Source organism: Notolepis coatsorum (genome assembly GCF_963971535.1).
Source record: "Notolepis coatsorum genome assembly, chromosome: 5".
Classification (NCBI taxonomy): Eukaryota; Metazoa; Chordata; class Actinopteri; order Aulopiformes; family Paralepididae; genus Notolepis; species Notolepis coatsorum.
The window spans coordinates 184240758-184264140 of record NC_140169.1 but is presented as its reverse complement, the minus strand read 5'-3'; the positions used below and the strand labels follow the sequence as shown (position 1 = coordinate 184264140).

Sequence of the window (23383 nt, the reverse complement as noted above, 5' to 3'; positions counted from 1 at the left end):
TCAACTCGTTATTATTTTGCACACAGACCGCAGAAACACGGGAACGTTTTGATTATATTTAAAAGGCTTTACGTTAAACGAAACAAGTGGAATTTCGAAGCTGTAAGCAGAATACAAGTCATATGAACACCCACAATATAGTGTTCTTCCCCCTTTTTACTGTATAAGAAAGAATAAAAAAACGCATTGCAATGACACCAGGGTGTATGTGTATTACAAAACCCTTGCAATAACAAACATAGTGGACAGACACAACATATAAATATGATGATGGAATTCATTCAAGTCCTCTCCACCCTCGGGTCTTTGCCACCGGCACGGTCCATCGTGATATTGGAGATGGATCGAGCAATAGACTGTTACTGTAGCTGTCAAAGCTCCATCACAAATGCAGTTATGTGAATAGAAAGGGATTCCACTCAGTCAATGTTGCGATGCGCATTTGCCTGATACATGTTGTTGCTGCATGCCGGGAGGAAAGGCATGCTGCATGTTTTCAATTCATTAAATAAAACGGATACTTTTTGCAAGGGTTTACTGACTGTCATACAAATAATCAACCAACTACATACTGTAACCTTTCAGTGCACGTTCTTATTTACATTGTGACAACAGCCTTGTGAGTTCCCGCAGTGACCCGCACACAGACATGATGGAATTCAAGTTCAAGTTTGTATTGATCACATATAGGCAGGCTACACATGGCGTATAGGCTACAACATGGCAGGAAGATTCATTGTTCTTGTATATGCTCTCGTATTATTGTTTATATAGGCTACCCAATACTGACATCAAAATAGATTGTATGCCTCTAGAAATCATAATGCAGCAGGTAGAAGATTGATGGAAAATCCGTCGCGATTTGGAATAAAATTGAGGAGAACTTTAATCCCTGGGTATTAATCAAACAAAACGGAAAAAGGCAGTCATATTCCAGCACGGTCTTTATTAGTGTTTGCGCTGCCCAGGCAGCAATGGTTAATAGATATCATATCCGACATCACCGTACGTGTACACGTCTGTCAGCCTGTCTCATAACACGCTTCCCTCGGTTTAGTCCATTCTTCCACATTTCATGGGGGTGTCCATTACCGTATATGGTTAATCGGGGCGGCTTTAGTATGCAAATACGTGAAAGTGTGCACGAGCCTCGGCGCAGGGCCAAGGTGATATTTATCATGACAGGTGTGCGTAGAACCTGCGTACGCACGTGTGATGAATCCCGTTTATTTTGTGCGTGCACTCATTCTAAATTCTGTGCTTACGTGTGGAAATAGAACATTTTCTACGTCACGTTGATGAATGAGGGCCCTGGGTTCCATCCTAGAGGCAAATCTTTCCTGTGACAAAATGGCAACCAATGTAATCAAAAAAGTCAACCAACAAACAAGATTCTTGTACCGGATCTCCTCTCTGGTAAACAAGAATACCCTGAAGACTAACAGGAGCACTCATTCAAGGGTACTACGACTATGCTTGCACCTCATGGTACCAAAGCACCTCAAAGGCACTAAAAATAAGATTACAAACATCACAAAACAAACTGGTCAGACTACTGCTTGACCTTACTCCTAAAAACACCTCACCCCTTCCCATTTTGACAACCTAGGATGGCTTAGTAGACAACAGAGTACAACTACTTGCAATGGGCCTGGTCTACAAGATACACTAGACCACTAAGATACCCATGTACATGTTGAAATACTTCCCAAACGTCAGTGAATACCACAACCACAACACCAGAGGGAGTTCCACAAATCATGTTCAACCCAGATTCGGCTCAAACAAGGGACTAAACACATTTAGCAATTATGCCACAACAATGTGGAACGCCCTACCCACAGCCGTAAAATAATGTGAATCTCTATCCCTACCCACCTTCAAAACCGCTCTCAAAGAGCACCTACGGGAGGCTGCAATTCGAAACTGGCCCTGGTAAATGTCCACCTACCCGCATCCAATGTACAGTTTCTTCCCCCTCAAATGTATTATTCTCTTTTAGAAACTCTGTCTCTTAAACAGTACTGTATATTTGTATATCTTGTATGTCATAAATGTCTGGATGTAACAGTACTGTAGGCCTATATCGTGACGTGTATGTCATAAATGTTATGATTAATTGAAAATGGGGGACCCTGATGTAAACAAGACGAAAGTCTTTTTCTGGTCTGCATCCCCTTAACAATTGTGTGTATTGAGCTGTACTGTATTGTACCCATTCTGCAATCTGTTTAATAAAGTTTTCAATCAATCAATCAATTGTATAGTAATCTTAAAATAGTATTTTCTTAACACGAAAATAAATTTGCCAATGCAGTGAGATCATTTGTCCCTAATGCTTATCACCGGTTACACTACTGACAAGCATCATTTATTTCACACCACTTAGTTAATGTTGAAAGATCCGAACTATCCCTTTTAAGTTCTGTGCCATATTTAGCTCAGTAGCCCAATGCACTACCTGTATGTACCGGATTCTTGTACCGGATCTCCTCTCTGGTAAACAAGAATACCCTGAAGACTCTGGCAGGAGCACTCATTCAAGGGTACTACGACTATGCTTGCACCTCATGGTACCAAAGCACCTCAAAGGCGCTAAAAACAAAATTACAAACATCTCAAAACAAACTGGTCAGACTACTGCTTGACCTTACTCCTAGAACCCACCTCACCCCTGCCCACTTTGACAACCTAGGATGGCTTAGAGTAGACGACAGAGTACAGCAACTTGCAATGGGCCTGGTCTACAAGATACACTACACGACCAAGGTACCCAACATGTCAAAATACTTCCCAAAGGTCAGTGAATACCATGATCACAACACCAGAGGGAGCTCCACAAATCATGTTAAACCCAGATTCGGCTCAAACAAGGGACTAAACACGGTTCGCAATTATGCCACATCAATGTGGAACGCCCTACCCAAAGCTGTAAAGGAATGTGAATCACTACCCACTTTCAAAACCACTCTCAAGGGACACCTACGGGAGACTGCAATTTGAAACTGACCCCTGTAAATGTCCTAACCCAACCCCCTCCAATGTACAGTAATTTACCTAGTATGGTTTTGTCAATATTCCAATGTACAATTTTGCTTGTTTGTACAGTGTCCCCCCCCCCCCCCCCCAATGTACAGTTTTGCTTGTTTATACAGTGTTTCTCCCCCTCCCCCCAACCACCTCCAATGTAAATGACCCAATATGGTTGTCAATATCCCAATGTACCCAACCCCCCCCACACAACCTCCTCCAATGTACAGTTTCTACGTCAAATGTATATACTCCCTTTTCTTGACTCTTTTTGTATCACAAACAGTACTGTATTTGAAAATCTGGTATGTCATAAATGTATAGATGTAGCAGTACTGTCTATCTGTATGTCATCTGTTAAATAAAGTTTTCATTCATTCATTCATTTATGTATGTCATATATGTCCTGATGAATTGAAAATGGGGGACCCTGATGTAAACAAGACGAAAGTCTTTCTCTGGTCTGCATCCCCTTAATTACTTTAACTGCCAGAAGACGAGTTTAGGCGTCCTTCCCCGTCATGCTCAAGTTGCCGAAGACGCCGTAACTCGTCTTTGATATCAATATTTCAAAAATCTGTGATCGGATTCATATTTCCCATCCGCTGGCCTGAGACCCACCAAAAAGCCCCACTGAACCCTCTAGTGGTTCAAGAGCGCCATCTGGTGGCCGATCGGCGCAATCGCCAAACAGGAAGTTACTTGGACGATGTGCTGTTTACCCATATTACTTCCGGGCACTTGGTATAGGTTCCGGCACTCTAGCTCGTCACAATACATAGCGATCCGTTGCCAATAACTCGATAAACAACATGATTTGGACGTATATACTATTATACAAGCTGGAAATGGACCGGATATTTTTACATCCCATAATGGAAAACTGTCTACCCCACGCTGATCGCCCAACGGCCCGCGGAGACTGGGGTGAGTTTTAGCGTGTAATATTTCCGTGTTCGACACTAACTGCTATGATGAACATTTGACCCACATTAGATGAATGGTATAACGCTGCCCACGGAATTATAAACGCCCCCTCGCCCATCCGGTCAACATCAGATGACGTGTAGTAACTTCCAGAAGTCCGTCCAGTTGGATTTTTTTATATCGCGCCGATTGCTATCAAACTGTATTTGATCATCAATATAATGCATTTGGGGCTATAAATCACGTTCTGGAGAAAGCTGCAGAAAGAGATGAAAACATACTTATACTTTAGATCAGTGGTCACCAACCTTTTTAAGCCCAAGATCACTTTTTTTTTTTTTTGGTGAAGGCAAGATCTACCTATTGAAGCGTTGAGAGAAAAAGACAGCCAAGATTGTACTTTAAACTAAATTACTTTTATTTGCCTGTATTCTAATTACATGCAATGCTTTGGTCCAACATTAAAACGTCAAAGTAGAACTATTATGTACTTTCTCAGTAATGTAATGTGGACTTTCTCATATTATTAACATTGACAAACATATTTACAATTAGCATTTTATAAAGTAGAACTGTAATGTGTACTTTCTCAGTCAGTGCTAAGTGCAGCATCACTTTTCACATCAAAACAAAAGTAGAACTGTAATGTGTACTTTCTCAGACAGTGCTAAGTGCAGTCAGTGCTAAGTGCAGTCAGTGCTAAGTGCAGCATCATTTTCACATCAAAACAAAAGTAGAACTGTATGTGTACTTTCTCAGTCAGTGCTAAGTGCAGCATCACTTTTCACATCAAAACAAAAGTAGAACTGTAATGTGGACTCTCAGGGTAAGATAAAAAAAAAAAAAAAACGTTTTTTTTTTTTAATTAAAAATGTTCATGGAAAGATCTACAGGGACAGTCTCAAAGATCGACCAGTCGATCAAGATCGACCAGTCGATCAAGATCGACGGGTTGGTGACCACTGCTTTAGATCATATTTTAGTATGAATATGTGAATGAAAAAGTTTAACGTTCATACACCCTGAACAATACATATAGGACATTGAATGGGCCCTAATAATGGCAATTTAGCAATAGAATTTAAAAAGTTATAGCCCTGCAAAGAAGGGGAACTTCTCCATAGACAAATAGAGCTGGCAACCTATGGTATATCATGAATTTAGCCTTAGGCAATCAAAATTGTGTGTATTGAGCTGTACTGTATTGTACCCATTCTGCAATCTGTTAATAAAGTTTTCAATCAATCAATCAATATGGTCTTCGTGTTTAGGGAGCATGGTAAAATACGGATTGGTATTATTATGGATTGGAATAACGGACGATGAATGATAATAACGCTGTGTACTAACAACGGGGAACACCTGGTTAACTACATACAGTATATAGCACATAACGTGTAACAGAAGTCCAATACAAAATCCTATATTTTTCTTTCACGAATTTTCAACGTGCTATCATCTCGCACAAGATCCCCGTCAAGAAATCCGTTCCGCGCTGTACTGCACTTCCGCGTTACATGGAGCTCGTGAGTGGGAGGGAGGGGGCGGGGAGAGCGCATGTGTGAAAACTCGTCGCGCTCTCCTAAGAGCTCAAAATACAGGAAGCGTTGCGGTGACCAATAGGAATCAACCGGAAGAAGAAAGTGGATATTATACCGGTACTACCATAGATATCTATGGGTACTACTGTTGCTGCTTTGACAGGAGATTAGTTGGCTGTTGTTGTTGGAAAACATACACGATTTTCAAGATGTTAAAGGCAGTTATTTTAATTGGAGGGCCCCAGAAAGGTGAGCATAATTATGTCATTGATATCGTTTTTGAGATGATGATGATGTGTAGGTGTGCTGTGCGCTTGATTAAGTGAATCGCCTATACTTGGATTTCTAGTTGGACTTGTTTTCATTCATCTGACGTGGCAAACACAATCAATATTTTCTCGGCATAACACAACATACAACAGTGCTTACAACACGAGAGAAGTTATCACAACAACTTCTGCAATGTACAGTGTACAGTGTACAGTTTCTACGTCAAATGTATACACACTTTTCTGGACTCTTTTTGTATCACAAACAGTACTGTATTTGCAAATCTGGTATGTCATAAATGTATAGATGTAGCAGTACTGTATCTGTATGTTGTGTGTGTCATATATGTTATGATGAATTGAAAATGGGGGACCCTGATGTAAACAAGACCAAAGTCTTTCTCTGGTCTGCATCCCCTTAACAATTGTATGTATTGAGCTGTACTGTACTGTACCCATTCTGCAATCTGTTAATAAAGTTTTCAATCAATTCAATCAATCAACAATACTATTATTTGCATTTAGCTGCTGACGTTACTCATACTGATATATGATAAGTATTGTACGACATGTGTGAGTTTACAATTAACTGTCTCGCAGGTACAAGGTTTAGACCGCTGTCATTTGAAGTACCCAAACCCCTATTTCCAGTAGCTGGTGTGCCAATGCTACAACATCACATTGAAGCCTGTGCGAAGGTTGGTGTTAATTACATAAAAAAACTGTCTAATCAACATTGTGCTGAGGTGGTCCCAGTTGTGCACAGTGATTCTTGTGATGCAGAATAATATGCATGTCTGATATTTAATATCTTGCTTTCCAAGGTACCAAATATGAAAGAGATCTTGCTCATCGGCTTTTATCAGCCAAATGAAGAACTGACCAGATTCCTGTTGAATTCACAACAGGAATTCAAAATTCCTATAAGGTAAAGAAAGACTAGTTAAACAGAGAATGGAGATTTGGTTTGACTATCGCACTTTTACCAACCATGGGATCGACACCTCAAATGAGGTCCCCTGATAGGAAACCGGGTTCCCTTGAAACATCCAATAAACGACTAGGCTGGTAATATTTGGTCATTATTTTGACACAACCGACACACTCTCTCCTGATTGGATAAAGTGGGAACGAGATACCATAATAATAATCTTACATTTATATAGCGCCTTTCAGAAGACCAAAGGCACTTACCATAACAATTAATTTGTGTTTACTGCAGAGCGGAGGGACTGGGAGACCCACCTCACTGACCAAGCACACTATATTAGTGATGGCTGTCAGAATGTAGAACTATTACTAGTTTTTATTTTAATGAACAAAATACCACTTACAGCACCTTTTTAAACGCTGGGGTCAGAGGAATTTTCCAACCTTAACTCATTGCCCGCCAAAGACGAGTTGACTCGTTATAGCCCGCCAATCGAATACTGCCAACAACGAGTATACTCGTTATTGGATCGTTATTATTTAATTTTTTTAAGATTTATTTTTTGGCGTTTTTTTTTTTTATCGCTTTATTGCTACTGGGCAGTCCAGTAGAGAGAGACAGAGGAGGAATGGGAGACAGAGTGGGGGGAAGACATTCGGCAAATAACGACGGGTTCGGGAGTCGAACCCGGGTCGGCCGTGTCGCGGCTGAGCGCGCTATGTGGTTATGCGCTATGTATTTCTTTCATTTGCTATTTCCATTCATAAACATGCAGGCAGCTGTGTGTTATCACTGGGGATGGGTCTGAGATCACAAAAGTCCAGTACCACCGCCTAACACCTTGCGGCCGCTATTGCACTCCATTTGAAACGATGTGGCTTTGTGTCTGGCCGAGCTGCGGCGTGCGGGCGGGGTCTAAATACTCAGGCAGGACAATCGGTTATAACGGATGCATCTACGAGGGTCACGTCCCCCCGTTCATTTTCAATGCTGGATTACGTTGGAAACATTCTCGCGATCAGTACTTGGAATGGCGATCAGATAATTGGATTATTCTTTTTGCAGTACATCATAGACAAGGTAAGGGCTATATGTTATCAATCTTGCATTGATCCGATAATTCTTTCCCCACGATCGGAGCGTGTGTCTGTGGTGTGTGTGTGTGTGGCGTGTTCCGTTGGTTGTGATCAAAGCACGGAGGGGCGGCTTCCCCCCCCCCCTCCCCCTTTCATGCATCCATGATGAAACATAATACCGATAATCTAGCGGTGATTTCAGATTGAGTATTGATCCAGGCGAGGAATGGCACGATTTATAGTGAAATGCAGTAAAACGCTGTATGGCTGAGTTTCCTGGGATTACACAGGATCACTCTAAAACTATACTCACAATCACCACGGTAAAAAACGGGAATGTATTGAAGAAAAAATTTACAGTTTTTTGCATATTGACCGGAAGAAACTCAATGACAATCGACTATATCATTAGATCCATAGCTATAATATTTAATATAGTTTTAGCACTACAAACACGGGCATGTACCCCCATTTCATTACAGCGCTGGCACACACGGCCATACGCCCACGGCGATCTCTGGCGTCCAATGAGTTAATACAGGGGTCACCTGTGTGGAGAAAATAATGATCATATTTTCACTAAGGAAATGATCAAATGTAATTTCCTGAGTGAAATATATCTATATATGATTGACTATATATTAGTCTATATATAATATTACTATGAGTAATAGGCAGCTTTGTTGATGTACTTCTTGATCCTCTTACTATTATTACAGGTATTTGCAGGAGTACTCTGCCTTGGGCACTGGAGGGGGTATCTATCATTTCAGAGATCAGATTCTCACAGGCGGTCCAGAGGCTTTCTTCGTGCTCAACGCTGACGTCTGCTCTGAGTTTCCACTGCCGGAGATGCTCAGCTTCCAGAAGGAGCACGGAGACCCAAGCAGCCTGGTCATCCTGGGGACTACAGTAAGTGAAGCTTGCCAACTGACAATTTGAGTTGTTATGCAAGCAATGGGGCACTATGTGTTATGTGTCACATAAAACATGTCCAATCTAAACTCTCACGAAGCATTTCAGTCATGAGTAAAGTAAAGCACATCCTGGATAGAAAATCACTCTATATTCTCTACTGTTCACTAGTTTTACCATATTTAAATTACTGTGCTGAAGTCTGGGGAAACAATTATAAGTCTACACTACAACCACTTTTTATACTCCAAAAAAGGGCCATAAGGATAGTTCACATTGCAGGTTATCGTGATCACACTAACATATTGTTTCTGGAGTCAAAGACATTGAAGTTAAATGATCTTGTGGAATTAAAAACGGCACAATTAATGTATAAAGCAAAAAGTCATGCACTTCCAAGAAACATTCAAGAATTGTTCTTTGATAGGGAGGGGGGTTATAATCTGAGGGGAGAACACAATTTAAAGGTGCTAAACGTACGCACTTCCATGAGAAAACACTGCATCTCAATATGTGGAGTGAAACTGTGGAACAGTCTTAATGTGGTGTTAAAGCAATGTCCAAACATGAGACAATTCAAACTGATGTATAAGGAAATTATGTTCACAAGGTACAGGGATGAAGAAGGGACTTGATATTCACAGGTGTTTACATTTTTATTTTGTTTCTATTTTATTTTATTTTATACATATATAGTTTTTGTTTTTTGTTTTGCATATATATATATATATTTTTTTTTTCTTTTCTTTTCTTTTCTTTTTTTTATGTTTAGAATAGTACACTCATTTGAGTAGTGGAAAAGGGGTAGGATTAAATAAGTGTATACTTCTTCCTACTCCTTTTCGAACATGCAGATTGAGTTGTTTTTCTTTTTTTTGTTATTGTTTGTTGTATTCATTGCATGTTCGAAATAAAGACTTTAAAAAAAAAAAAAAAAAAAAAAAAAAAAAAAAAGCAGTCAAGTAATAATAATAATAATAATTAGTGCTGTCAGGCGATTTTTTTTTAATCTAATTACAGGATTTGTAATTAATTAACTAATTAATCGCATTTTAATCGCATAACCATTTTATGCCTGATATTCTATATTCTATAATCATATTTCAAATTGCATGTGTCCGGATGGCAGAATTCAGTACTGTATCTACAAAACCTTCTGTTTAATCATTTTCCTATTAATTTGCTTAGATTTTTCTGGTCTGGTCAATTTTAGCATGGTGTTATTCACAGTCAAAGATACAAAAAAATGTATTGATATTCTCATTTGGTTCATTACAATTTACTCAAGCCTAGTAACAGACACAGTATTTCTGACACTGGGAATACATTCCCTGAGATCCATAGATGTCCCTAGAATCGGATACCAAGAACATGCAAATGGACCATATTAAATAAAAGTCTGTAAATGTGTATTCTACGTTCTTATGGAATTAATGAGATTAAAAAAAAAAAAAAAACGATAAAAAAAATAAAAAATAAAATTGTAATTAATTTTGAGTTAATTTTCATAACGCGATAATTTGCTGTGTAATTAATTAATCTAATTAACGCGATAAACTGACAGCCCTAATAATAATAATAATGTCTGATCAATAAAGTAGAACTGGGCCATATTGCCAAAATACACATCCCTATTATACAGAAGAACATTGAGGTATTGATATACTGCATATCACAATATCTGGTTAGGTATGGGAAAGGGCATGTTGGATAATATAATGGATGTTCTTAAAGATACAGTACAGTGATGTTTTAATTCAGTCATACATTTCTTATTTTGGACTATTAATGTCATGGATATAATCAGTTTAGCTTCAGATGCAGCTTTCTGTTCCCTAGAGTGACACTATATAGATGTTTGACTGTTAGGACTCCTCATCTCATCCCGTGAGTCCTCTCACTCAGCTAGATGTGACTGATGGGCCAATCGGAGCAGCTAGAAGTAATTGATGGGCCAATCGGAGTATGATGCAAAATTTCAGAGGGATAGAGATCAAAGGGCTTTAGTGATCAGTTATCAGCTGTATCGTAACAACAGCAGCTCTAACAATTTGGGTAATAATGTTACATCAACATACCTTCTGTTATCAAACAAGCTATGATTTTCAACAACACCAATGTTCAAGAAATTATTTTGTGAAAATAATATGCCATATTTTCTTTCCATTAATGATTTAATGACCTCAATGAATAATCAATGACTAACAAAACGGTGTCACGATTCATATATATACTATGTGTGTAATTGATCATCTATTCATGTTATCGTATTGTGTATGTAATGGATAATACACAACGAGGTATGCGGTTATCTAAAAAATAATGAATGGCGCAGCTAATTATGGCCTCTGCAAAGTGTGTTCTTGTATTATCCCGCTTATACCATGGCCACTAGACAAAGATTATGTGCCATTACTCATATTTTCTATATTAAAATATAAATAATACGTTATTTATGCTTTGCTCACTGCTGACTTTCATTAGTCTCTCTGTGTTACCTTAGCAACTGCTTGACAACCACCTGTCACTTGACTGGTCCCTGTGGCAATGACCCAGAAAGCTATCTTTATGCTAGTAAGCCTTTCTGTTAATTAACGTTGCCTATGGTTGACAAACTGTCAATATGATCTGACAGTGTGTTTGACAACAAGGCTGGCTTGCTAGCCAGACATCTCATTGTTTCCAAATCAAAAACCCTTTCACTGCAAATTAGCCATGTGCTAATTTGTTACATTACGAAACACCCTTAAACTCACTGCCCTCACATCGCTCACTGCTTTTAAACAAAATCGGCAACAGATCTTAACCGACTGTTGCTTTTAGCAAGAGACTGTTTTGTTTACCCAAGCAGCATGCTGCTACGCTGTAACACTTAGTGATTATGTTGAACTAAATAAATACTGCCTCTCCAAACACCAGAGTATTTTGCTAGCTCAATCTTGATGAAAGAGCAAGATATTTGTCCAATAGAATAGTTTTACATTCAAAGTACATTGATTGATTGATTGAAAATTGTATTAACAGATTGCAGAATGGGTACAATACAGTACAGCTCAATACACACAATTGTGAAGGGGATGCAGACCAGAGAAAGACTTTCGTCTTGTTTACATCAGGGTCCCCCATTTTAAATTCATCATACCATAAATGACATACATGACATACAGATAGACAGTAGTAGTACTGTTGCATCCAGACATTTATGACATACCAGATCTACAAATATACAGTACTGTTTATGAGTACAAAAATAGTCAAAAAAGAGAGTATATACATTTGAGGGGGAAGAAACTGTACATTGGAGGAGGTGGGGTGGGGCGTGGTGGGGTAACTGTACATTGGAGGTGGTTGGGGGGGGGGGGGGGGGTAGGCAGGGTGGGGGAATTGTACATTGGAGGGGGTTGGGTTTGGACATTTACAGGGGCCAGTTACGAATTGCAGTCTCCCGTATGTGCTCTTTGTGAGTGGTTTTGAAGGTGGGTAGTGATTCACATTCCTTTACAGCTGTGGGTAGGGCGTTCCACATTGATATAGCATAATTGCATAATAATTGCAAAAAAGTCCCTTGTTTGAGCCGAATCTGGGTTTAACATGATTTGTGCAGCTCCCTCTGGTGTTGTGGTCGTGGTATTCACTGACCTTTGGGAAGTATTTTGACATGTACATGGGTACCTTAGTGGTGTAGTGTATATTGTAGACCAGGCCCATTGCAAGTTGCTGTACTCTGTCGTCTACTCTAAGCCATCCTAGGTTGTCAAAGTGGGCAGGGGTGAGGTGGGTTCTTGAAGTAAGGTCAAGCAGTAGTCTGACCAGTTTGTTTTGAGATGTTTGTAATTTTGTTTTTAGCGCCTTTGAGGTGCTTTGGTACCATGAGGTGCAAGCATAGTCGTAGTACCCTTGAATGAGTGCACCTGCCAGAGTCTTCAGGGTATTCTTGTTTACCAGAGAGGAGATCCGGTACAAGAATCTAGTTCGTTGGTTGACTTTTTTTTATTACATTGGATGCCATTTTGTCACAGGAAAGATTTGCCTCTAGGATGGAGCCCAGGTATGTAATTTCATCTTTCCTTGTGACAATATTGTCACCTACTGTAACTGAGAAGCCGTCGGTCTTGCTGAGTTTATTTGAACCGAAGAGAATGGACTCTGTTTTACCCAGGTGTAATGATAGTTTATCAGCGAGCCAGGTGCAGATTCTGCAGAGTTCCGAGCTGAGGGTTTTTTCAACCTGTAACTTGTTCTTGTCAGATACATACATTTTTAACTGTGAGGAGGCTCCAGCCATGCAGTATAATCTGAAATTACACCCATCCGACCAATGAGTGAGTGTATGAGTCTATGACTAAATGTGCATTTTGGCTAGCTCGCCATCGAGGGGGTGGGAGGGGTTCTCCAGTATAGCAGCCAGCTTCAATGTCGGACAGCTGTATTTCAGGCCTGACCAGTAGAGCAAAATCCCCCCTCCAGGCTATACAGCCTTTTTTCTTTTTAAGAATCCCTCAGACTGGAGAAGACTCTTTGTTTTTAGCCCCCAATCCTTCCAGTTATTAACAATAAACCTGTCCATGTTCAAACGATGACCCTCAATAACCCCCCCCCCCCCACAATATACGGTATACACAAATAGACGATAAATGACATCAGTATATTGCACAGCCCTACAATAAAGCACTGTTTTATAAAGTTTTCAGTTTAGATATTTTGAATAGTGTTCATATTATTAGGATGTATTGATTGATTCATTTAACTTCATTTAATTGCAAGCCGGATAATTAAATGTTGGTGAGTTTTATTGAATGTTAAAATGTCACATAATCCTAAATCACATTGTCGTTGTCGTTTTAGGCGAACAGAAAGCAGTCCATGAACTACGGGTGTATCGTTGAAAACAAGCAAACGAACGAGGTATATTAATGCATTATTCCCCCAACCCCCCCCCCCCCCCCGCCCCCCCACCAGTCTCAGCGGGGTGTATTAATCCCTCTTTCCTTCACTACCGCTCCAGGTCTTGCATTATGTGGAGAAGCCGAGCACATTCGTGAGCGACATAATCAATTGCGGGATATACCTCTTCACCCCCGACGTCTTCCAGCACATCGGCGTTGTCTTCCAGAAGAATCAGCAGGACATACTGTTGTGAGTGGGAGGAGGAAACCCCTGGGGTTCTGTACCTGGGACTGCATGTGAAGACCATTCATTCCTCTCTTTTGGCTTTTCTTCATTTTGTCTTTTCTTCCCCTTTTCCTTCCCAATCCTGCTGTCATTTCTGTTACCTGATTCCCCCCCCCCCCCCCTCTCATCCTCAGATATCCGTACGATGGGTAAGTTGGTACAACTAGGCTGCACGGTGTGGTTGTAGAGTGCTCACTTTTAGATGTGTCTTTTGAGATCGACCTTAGCCTAGCGGTGGTAAAAGTGGCATAGATTTCCGTTTAAAAGGAGTAGTTCTGTTTCGGGGAAACTGAAGCACAATAGAAACTTCCCCATGATGTGACTCATGAAGTGCCTGGCGTAGAAACTTAACCAACTGAAATTCAACCTTTGAAGTATCTCTTTTAAACAGCAGCCTTTATATAGAGCTAAGAACACAATAATAGCCAACATGTGGATTTCTTTTCACCTTTTACATCTTTACACAATGGTGTATTTCATATGAATATTGATGAGAAGGGGGACGTCAAATATAGATATAAATCAAGAGATTATGAATTGTAACGTATTGCAAGCCACACACAGCACTTCACCTCCAACCACATTGTTTCCTTTTTGGACAAACTTCCATTGTGGGCACATTTCCTTTCTAATATTCTTTTTGTCCATTTTTAACACTCTTTGATCTCTGGGCTCTCATACTGCATTCGCTGGGATGTAATGAAGCATAGATGGTGATTGAGATGAACATTCCTCCATTCTGGATTTCGATCGCTGTAACTCCCCCCCCCCCCCCCCCCCCCCCCCCACTGGCTCACCTGAATCAACGTATTAATAATGACACATTTGAACTGAACACTGTTCGTTTAATTCTGAAATCTGGAGTGTGTGGCATTGAATTATGTCTCAAGGCTGCCCTGCACTGGGCTTATCTAGCCTCTTGGCACCAAGATAATCTTCCCTCCATAGCACGTTAATGAGTAAAGATTATTTCAGTTCCAGAACTTCCAGGGTGTGTTTTGGGAAGCCAGGTACTGTATGTTGGCCTGTTCCTTCTAGAGAGGAGCCCACTAACGGCTGGCACCGGGCGGAGGCCATCCGGCTGGAGCAGGACATCTTCACGGCCCTGGCGGGACAGGGCAAGCTCTACGTATACAAGACCTCCAGCTTCTGGAGCCAGATTAAATCTGCAGGGTGAGGGGCTCACTGATATTATTATTGAGATTGACTTGTGTATATCTATTTGGGTTCCTTGACATTGAAACGTTTGAGAACCAATGGCATAGAGCATGATAGCCGTGCACTGTGGCTCCTTCATTCGTCATTCTGGATCTTACCCCTTTAACAGGTCTGCAATTTATGCCAGTCGATTGTACCTCAACCAGTACCATACAACCCACCCGGAAAGACTGGCGGCCAATGAGGAGGGAGGACCCAGAATAAGTGGTACACTATTTAACCCTTTATTTACTTGTTTTTTCCCCAAGTTATTGTTGTTGACAAAGTATATTCACGCTGCACTTCTTTGTGCTCTTCTAGGTAATGTTTACATTCATCCTACAGCCAACATCGACCCCACTGCTGTGGTAAGGATGCCTTCCTCACTCTACTGTACTCGACACCCCCAAGTCCACCTAATGTTTGGAAAGACGGCGTAACCTTGAAGGGGAACGCCTCTCGAATAATATTTTTTTTATTTCCATGGCCTAAAACAATTCAATCAATACTTGTGAACATGAGCTACTCTCTCCCAAAGCCAGAAACCAGAGAAGTGTGAATCAAGCTTGTGATCAAGTATAAAGCCTGGAGCTGCTCCATTGATAATGAATTAGACTGATTTTTTTTATATCCAAATGAGCTTTCTTCTATAGTAATGGTCTCTGTTCTGAAACAGAGAATGTAGCTATGAACTCAGGACATTCCCTGGGTGCTCACAGTGTCCTCTACAGAATCCTTCCCAATTCATTGTCTATGGAACAGCCTCAGACTTTATACTTGAGGACATCACACATTTTAATTTGAGCAGAGTTTTTGGATTTGGGAGAGTTGCAAATAACATAACGAAAACAGTAGCTCCCTGCATCAATAACCAATCAAATGTTTTTGGCCTGCCAAGCGTTCTCTGGGTCAGAAAGCTAAGACCATTATCACGGTCCTCATCAAAAAAGTACACACTGCAAAACCCCCTGCTGATCAGAGGCTGGGAAACATTATTTATTATTATTATTTTAATTCAGCTTGAAGCTGCTGTGCCTCTGTAGAAAACATGGGCTTGAAAAGTGATGCAGAGCTTGCTCTATTTCTGCTGGGCAGGTAAACTCACTCTCGCTAATCTCTCCGAACTACTGAATATAATTTTTTATTTTCTTCTTGCATTTGAATGTTCCGTTGAGGTTTTCTGCGGGTGTTCAAATGTTTGATGATAATAATAATAATGAATTGCAACTATATAGTGCTTTTATAGACACTCAAAGCGCTCCTCACAATGTAGGGTGGAAATGGCCTCTTTCACCACCACTGGCAGCACCCAACCTTGGGCTACGCAGGCTCAATGGCTACCATACACTGGTACCAGGCACACATCACACTACACAATGGCTGAACGGCTCAGGAGACAGGGATTGATACCAGCCAAATAAGGTGAAGGGATGATTAGGTGGCCTTGATGTCAGAGACCTGATTTGGGAATTTGGCCAGGAACGTCAGGGAACCCCCTACTCTTTACGATAGGCGTCCTGGGTTCTTTAACGACCAAATTCAGTCAGGACCTCGGTTTAGCGTCTCATCCGAAGGACGGCACTCGTTGTGACATCATCATTGGGGAGTAAGGTTACATGGGCTATGTCAAATGATATGTATCTATTAATTTGATCATACCGATTCAGTCAGAGCCTGTCTAATTGCAGTGTTTTTGTTTTGTTTAAGTGTTATTTGTTGTTTTATAATGTGTTTTGTCAATATATTGTGTGAATGTATATATTTTTGTTGTCACCATGTCAATTATTGGACCACAGGATGAATAGCTGCTGCTTAAATAATACATACTTAAACATTTTTGTATCTGTTTTGAATGCGAAATTAAATGCAACACACATCCCTTGTAAAATGTCCGGTGTACTGGTGTAACCGGTGTTGTCACAAGTTTACTAACCAGTTGGGAAAATTACCTCACTGTGACGTCCCTAGTATTGACGGGGGGCGACAGTGGCTCAGGAGTTAGAGCAGTCGTCTGGTAATGGGAAGGTTCCCAGTTCGATTACAACTCCTCCCGGCAGTACGTCGAAGTGTCCTTGAAACAAGACACTTAACCCCCAACTGCTCCCAATGAGCAGGTTGGCACCTTGCACGGTCGCCTCCGCCATCGGTGTGTGAATGTGCGAGTGAACGGGTGAATGTGAGGAACAAATTGCAAAGCGCTTTGGATAAAAAGCGCTATATAAATGCAGTACATTTGAATCAAGAATTTATTTTAAATCGAATCGAATCATGCACCCCTATAGTCATTGGTTCGTCTCTCTCCAACCTGGATGATTTGAGTGTGGTGAATCTGGCATGCATGATGATCGTCACTGTTCCATCTCTGCCTCCACAGCTGGGTCCCAACGTGTCCATAGGCTCCGGGGTGACGATCGGAGCGGGAGTGAGAGTCCGGGAGTCAGTCATCCTCCACGGAGCCACTCTACAGGTGAGCTCTCTCTCGTCTCAGCCACAACTCTTTCACCTCTCGAGCCACAGACTCGTTCTCCACCGCATGAGCAAACGGGATTAGCCAGGTGTGGCTATTGATAATTTGAATTAGCCATGTGTCATCATTTTGCTATTGACTGGTGCGCTGTTTAATGCTAACACTTATGTACACTTAATTAATCCTTTAGTCAAGTTCATCCTTGATGTCCCCGAGAGGGAAATTATATTGGCAGCAGCATCGGTTTTAAAACCCATATTTAAAAAAGAAGGTAACAAATATTTAACATCTAAAAACAAACATGAGGAACAACCCTCACCGCAAGAAGGTCCTTGATTCGAACCCCAGCAGGGGGCCTTTCTCTGTGGAGTTTACAATCATGTTTGCATGGGTTTCCTCTGGGTACTCCAGTTTCCTCCCACACACCATACAGACATGCATGGTAGGCAGGGACTACAGATGGAAACTAGCTAATTAGCAAAAAATCTGGCACATTTACATTGATGTGGAAACTGATGATGTTCATTAACCCTTTCATTGCCACACAACAAAAGGTTAACCCTTTACTATCACACAACCGACGGTCGGCTGTCGTGTGGCAGTGAAAGGGTTAACCTTCTGTGTGTTGTCGCAGTGAAAGGTTTAACCGTTTTGGTAGTGTGGCAGTGAAAGGGTTAATGTGCATTGTCCCTGGGTAAAAAATATAAATAAACCACCACCTGCAGCTGACGTGTTCTCTTCAGTTTGTGCTGGTCCTGACTACGCATAGATCCAAAACTACATACAAGGCAAGGCAGAGGGTGAGAACACTGCAGTGTACGACAGTCTGGTAGAAAAGGCTTTAAAAGGCTTAAAGGGACATTAAAAGTTGTACATTTCCTTAAAAAAGTTAAACCGTTGTTGCACCGTAATTGTACTTTGATGTTGCACATACATCACATTCCACACGTTTTGTCGATTTCAACACCCATTCATATTCATAGGTAGACTCAGACCATACTATTTGCCAAGAGAAATCCCCCACGTTATCATGATGGCCGTTTACATCCCCCCCTCGGCAAACCTGACGGCCCCGTGTGAACCGAGCCTACACTCACCTAGACAAGCCGGGGAGCACTGTGAGAATCATGTTCTTTGACTTCTCCAGTGCTTTTGATACCATAAGGCCTGGGCTACTGGGTGAGAAGTTGGAGGCGATGCAAGTAGAGGCCCCCCTGGTGTCCTGGGTTGTGGACTATCTGACGGAAAGACCACAGTACGTGCGCCTACGGAGCTGTGTGTCAGACAGACTGGTCAGCAACACCGGGGCCCCGCAGGGGACAGTCCTCTCTCCCTTCCTCTTCACTGTCTACACCAACGACTTCCACTATCGGTCAGAGTCCTGCCACCTTCAGAAGTTTTCTGATGACTCTGCGATAGTGGGATGTATAAAGGACTGTGACGAGGGAATACCGGGAACTGGTAGTGGACTTTGTCACATGGTGCGATTAAAAACCACCTGCAGCTAAATGGAAGACCAAGGAACTGGTTGTGGAGCTGGGGAGGAGGAGGAGTGCACCTGTGACCCCCGTTTCCATCAGGGGAGTTGATGTGGACATGGTTGAGGTGTACAAATACCTCGGTGTGCACATCGACAAAAAACTGAACAGGTCAAAACACGCAGAAGCACTATACAAGAAGGGCCAGAGCCGACTCTACTTCCTCAGAAGGCTGAGATCCTTCAATGTCTGTACAAGGATGTTGAGGATGTTCTATGAGTCGGTGGTGGCGGGCGCCTTCTTGTACGCTGTGACCTGCTGGGGCAGCGGACTGAGAGCAGTGGACACAACCAGGCTGGATAAGCTGGTCAGAAAGGCCAGCAGCGTGGTTGGGGTGGAGCTGGACTCTCTAGCGAGGGTGGCGGAGAGGAGGAGCCTCGCTAAGCTCCAGGCCATCAGGGAAAACCCCACCCACCCACTATACACAGACTTGGCTGACAGGAGGAGCATGTTCAGTGCTCACACTAACCAAATGCAGCACTGAACGGCACAGGAAGTCCTTCATTCCAACAGCCATCAGACTATATAATGCATCACTGTGCCTCACTGCATCACTGAGCACAGAGCGGCAGCTCAATAGTGGCAGGAGGCCGCGACTAGTGGCCTCCAGGCTCCACAACAGGGGGCAGCGACGGCTGCCAGACATTGATCTAGGACTTATAGGAACCCAAGGAGGACAATACACTACCTGAAGCATACTGCACCTTGCGACACTGAATACTGGAATATATATTTCATATTTCATTTAGTTAGATTTAAATTATAATTATATTGACCAAATTGTTTACCCCATGCTCAGTATATTCTTACTGTATTTATTTCTGTATATTTTATTTCATTTCATTTGATCCTATTTTACTCTTATCCTAGGCAACTTGATTTGATTTGTGTTATTATTCTAATTTGTGACCTGTCCTGTCTAAATGTTTTGCAGTGTCAAATTTCCCACGGGATAATAAAAGTATTTCTATTCTATTCTATCTAGATACCCCCTGCGTAGTTGAGTGGGGCTGATACCATCCCTGTTGAAACCTATCGCATGCTTTGATGTCTAGTGTTTTGTTTCATCAGTCGTTTAACATGCCCTCCCTGTCCCTCTGCCCTGGTAATACGTAGCACCACACGTCACGCGAGTGGCCCTCCCTCTGCCCTGGTAATACGTAGCACCACACGTCACGCGAGTGGCCCTCCCTCTGCCCTATGCAGACAACTAGGGAATCTAAATGTCTAGGGTTAAAGGTGAAGTAATGAGTCAGAAAATAGTTAAATCTTTGTCTAGGTTTGTTATAATTATGTTTGTTTGTTTACTTACTCATATGCAGTTTGTTCAGTTTAGTTTATTAGGATCTCCAATTAGCTACAGCATTGCAGTAACTATTCTTCCTAGCGTCCAACAAAAAAACTTACATTGTGACTGTGCAACATAATACTTGCATCATAACGTTACAAGTAAGCAGTACAAAGGACTAGTATACACAGAGACAATACCTACCATATCTGACCGATACCTTCCTGAATCTCGGCCGTTAAAGGACGGAAAGAGTAGGGGGTTCCCCAACATTCCTGGCCAAATTCCCAATCAGGTCTCTGACATCAAAGTGAGCCCCTCACCTAATCATCCCTTCCCTTAATTGGCTGATAATGATATCAAACCCTGTCTCCTGAGCCGTTCAGCCATTGTGTACTGTAGTGTGATGTGTGCCTGGTGGCGTCTCTACAATTCGTAGCTGCATTTCTGCAGACCCCTCTCTGATTGGTTGAACTCTATTTTTGCAGACCCCTCCCATTTCTGCAGACCCCTCTCTGATTGGTTGAGCGAAGCCCCTCTCTGATTGGCCCCCCGCATGAGCCGAGACAAGCTCCTCTAGCCAGGAGTCGAAACTCCGTTAACTCCAGAGAGAGAGGCTGAACGCAATTTATACGCATGGAAGTATTGATTACGCCATAACGAATCATTAAAAAAATATACCGTTAACTGGAATATGTTGTGTGTGCCTTTACACATGTTGGATAGGATTATGTAATTGGTTTGTATAGCGTCGCGTATAACGTTATTTCGCGTGACTTCACGGTTTATTCACATTTCACAACACAGCCAGCGGTCAACTTGTTTACACTCCCCACTTACTGTACAATGTAACATTTAGATTAACCCAGTTGTCTATCTGTATGTCATATGTTACGATGAATTGAAAATGGGGGACCCTGATGTAAACAAGACGAAAGTCTTTCTCTGGGGTCTGCATTCCCTTAACAATTGTATGTATTGAGCTGTACTGTGTACTGTATACCCATTCTGCAATCTGTTAATAAAGTTTTCAATCAATTCAATCAATCAATAACTAGACAGTTACAATATAACATTTAGATTAATTAACCCAGTTAATGCCTTAAGAGAGAGAGGCTGGTGGTCAAGTCAAGTCAAGAGTTATTTGTCACAAGTTGTTTATTAGCCTAGACATTTTCAATTCATCATCTTGTTTACATCAGGGTCCCCCATGTTCAATTCATGATAACATATATGACATACAGGTAGACAGATGGACAGTACTGCTACATTTAGACATTTATGACATACCAGATTTTGAACTTGTGGTAGGCCTAGACATTTTCAATTCATCGTCTTGTTTACATCAGGGTCCCCCATGTTCAATTCATGATAACATATATGACATACAGGTAGACAGATGGACAGTACTGCTACATCTAGACATTTATGACATACCAGATTTTGAACTTGTGGTAGGCCTAGACATTTTCAATTCATCGTCTTGTTTACATCAGGGTCCCCCATGTTCAATTCATGATAACATATATGACATATATGTATGGGCCACTCTCCAGGTGACCTGCATCGACCTTGCCCACACCAGGATCTCCTCCTCAGACTGGTGAGTCATTCGCACAGTGGCCTCAAAAGAGGTATGGTCAACGCAGGTCCAGGATGGGTTCACCGCACGTCTGTACGTGCAGACATGATATGTGTAACCCTTCGGTAAAAGTCCTTCAACACACAAGCAACAAGATGTTATTTTTTTGAAAGCCAGTAAATACTGACAAAAAAAAGCATAGACACTTAGAAGAAGCAATGTATAGTCCCCCCCACCCACCCAACCTCCTCCAATGTACAGTTTCTACGTCAAATGTATAGCCTTTCTTTTCTGGACTCTTTTTGTATCACAAACAGTACTGTATTTGTAAATCTGGTATGTCATAAATGTCTAGATGTAGCAGTACTGTCTATCTGTCTACCTGTATGTCATATATGTTATCATGAATTGAACATGGGGGACCCTGATGTAAACAAGACGATGAATTGAAAATGTCTAGGCCTACCACAAGTTCAAAATCTGGTATGTCATAAATGTCTAGATGTAGCAGTACTGTCCATCTGTCTACCTGTATGTCATATATGTTATCATGAATTGAACATGGGGGACCCTGATGTAAACAAGACGATGAATTGTGAAATGTGAATAAACCGTGAAGTCACGCGAAATAACGTTATACGCGACGCTATACAAACCAATTACATAATCCTATCCAACATGTGTAAAGGCACACACAACATATTCCAGTTAACGGTATATATCTTTTAATGATTCGTTATGGCGTAATCAATACTTCCATGCGTATAAATTGCGTTCAGCCTCTCTCTCTGGAGTTAACGGAGTTTCGACTCCTGGCTAGAGGAGCTTGTCTCGGCTCATGCGGGGGGCCAATCAGAGAGGGGCTTCGCTCAACCAATCAGAGAGGGGTCTGCAGAAATGGGAGGGGTCTGCAAAAATGGAGTTCAACCAATCAGAGAGGGGTCTGCAGAAATGCGGCTACGAATTGTAGAGACGCTGCCTGGTGCCAGTGTATGGCAGCCATTGAGCCTGCGTAACCCAAGGTTGGGTGCTACCAGTGGTGGTGAAGGAGGCAATTTCCACCCTACATTGTGCAGAACGCTTTGTGTCTAGAAAAGCACTATATAAATGTAATGAATAAATATCACTTATCATCATAATATATAATGTTACAAGTAAGGAATAGAGACTTGGACTAGTACACACAAGACAAGCAGTAAATACAATAATCAACTATTTGAGATAGCTAAGAATACTTAACTGTACACACTATAATGCCCACACATTTGTTCATACAGTCATCGGTTCTCGCACAGGAAACAAAAAAAAATCAAAGCATTCTGGCTAAAATGCACTTCTCAGTGAACATCGCTGATGACTTGCTCCTTCTGCCCTCGAAGGGTTGATCTCGCAAAGTTCACTCTTCATAGTAGTGGGATGGTACTTAATGAAGAAGGGAAGGTGCAGAGGA

General features: G+C 41.5%; 1 protein-coding gene across 3 annotated transcripts in view; it reads left to right on the top strand.

The window, feature by feature from the left end:
* Positions 1-5628: 5628 nt before the first annotated feature.
* gmppaa (GDP-mannose pyrophosphorylase Aa) overlaps positions 5629-23383 on the top strand; it is a 28779-nt gene continuing 11024 nt past the window's right edge. The window contains exons 1-11 of one of the 3 annotated variants that reach the window (XM_084314486.1): positions 5629-5747; positions 6368-6465; positions 6592-6695; positions 8494-8686; positions 13535-13594; positions 13695-13825; positions 13996-14010; positions 14900-15034; positions 15189-15286; positions 15380-15426; positions 17433-17525. In XM_084314486.1, the coding sequence (XP_084170612.1) occupies positions 5708-5747; positions 6368-6465; positions 6592-6695; positions 8494-8686; positions 13535-13594; positions 13695-13825; positions 13996-14010; positions 14900-15034; positions 15189-15286; positions 15380-15426; positions 17433-17525 (1014 nt within the window). In that variant the 5' untranslated portion in view covers positions 5629-5707. Of the gene's footprint in view, positions 5748-6367; positions 6466-6591; positions 6696-8493; positions 8687-13534; positions 13595-13694; positions 13826-13995; positions 14011-14836; positions 15035-15188; positions 15287-15379; positions 15427-17432; positions 17526-23383 lie in introns of all 3 variants that reach the window. The other 2 variants (XM_084314487.1, XM_084314485.1) reach the window with 2 other exon arrangements.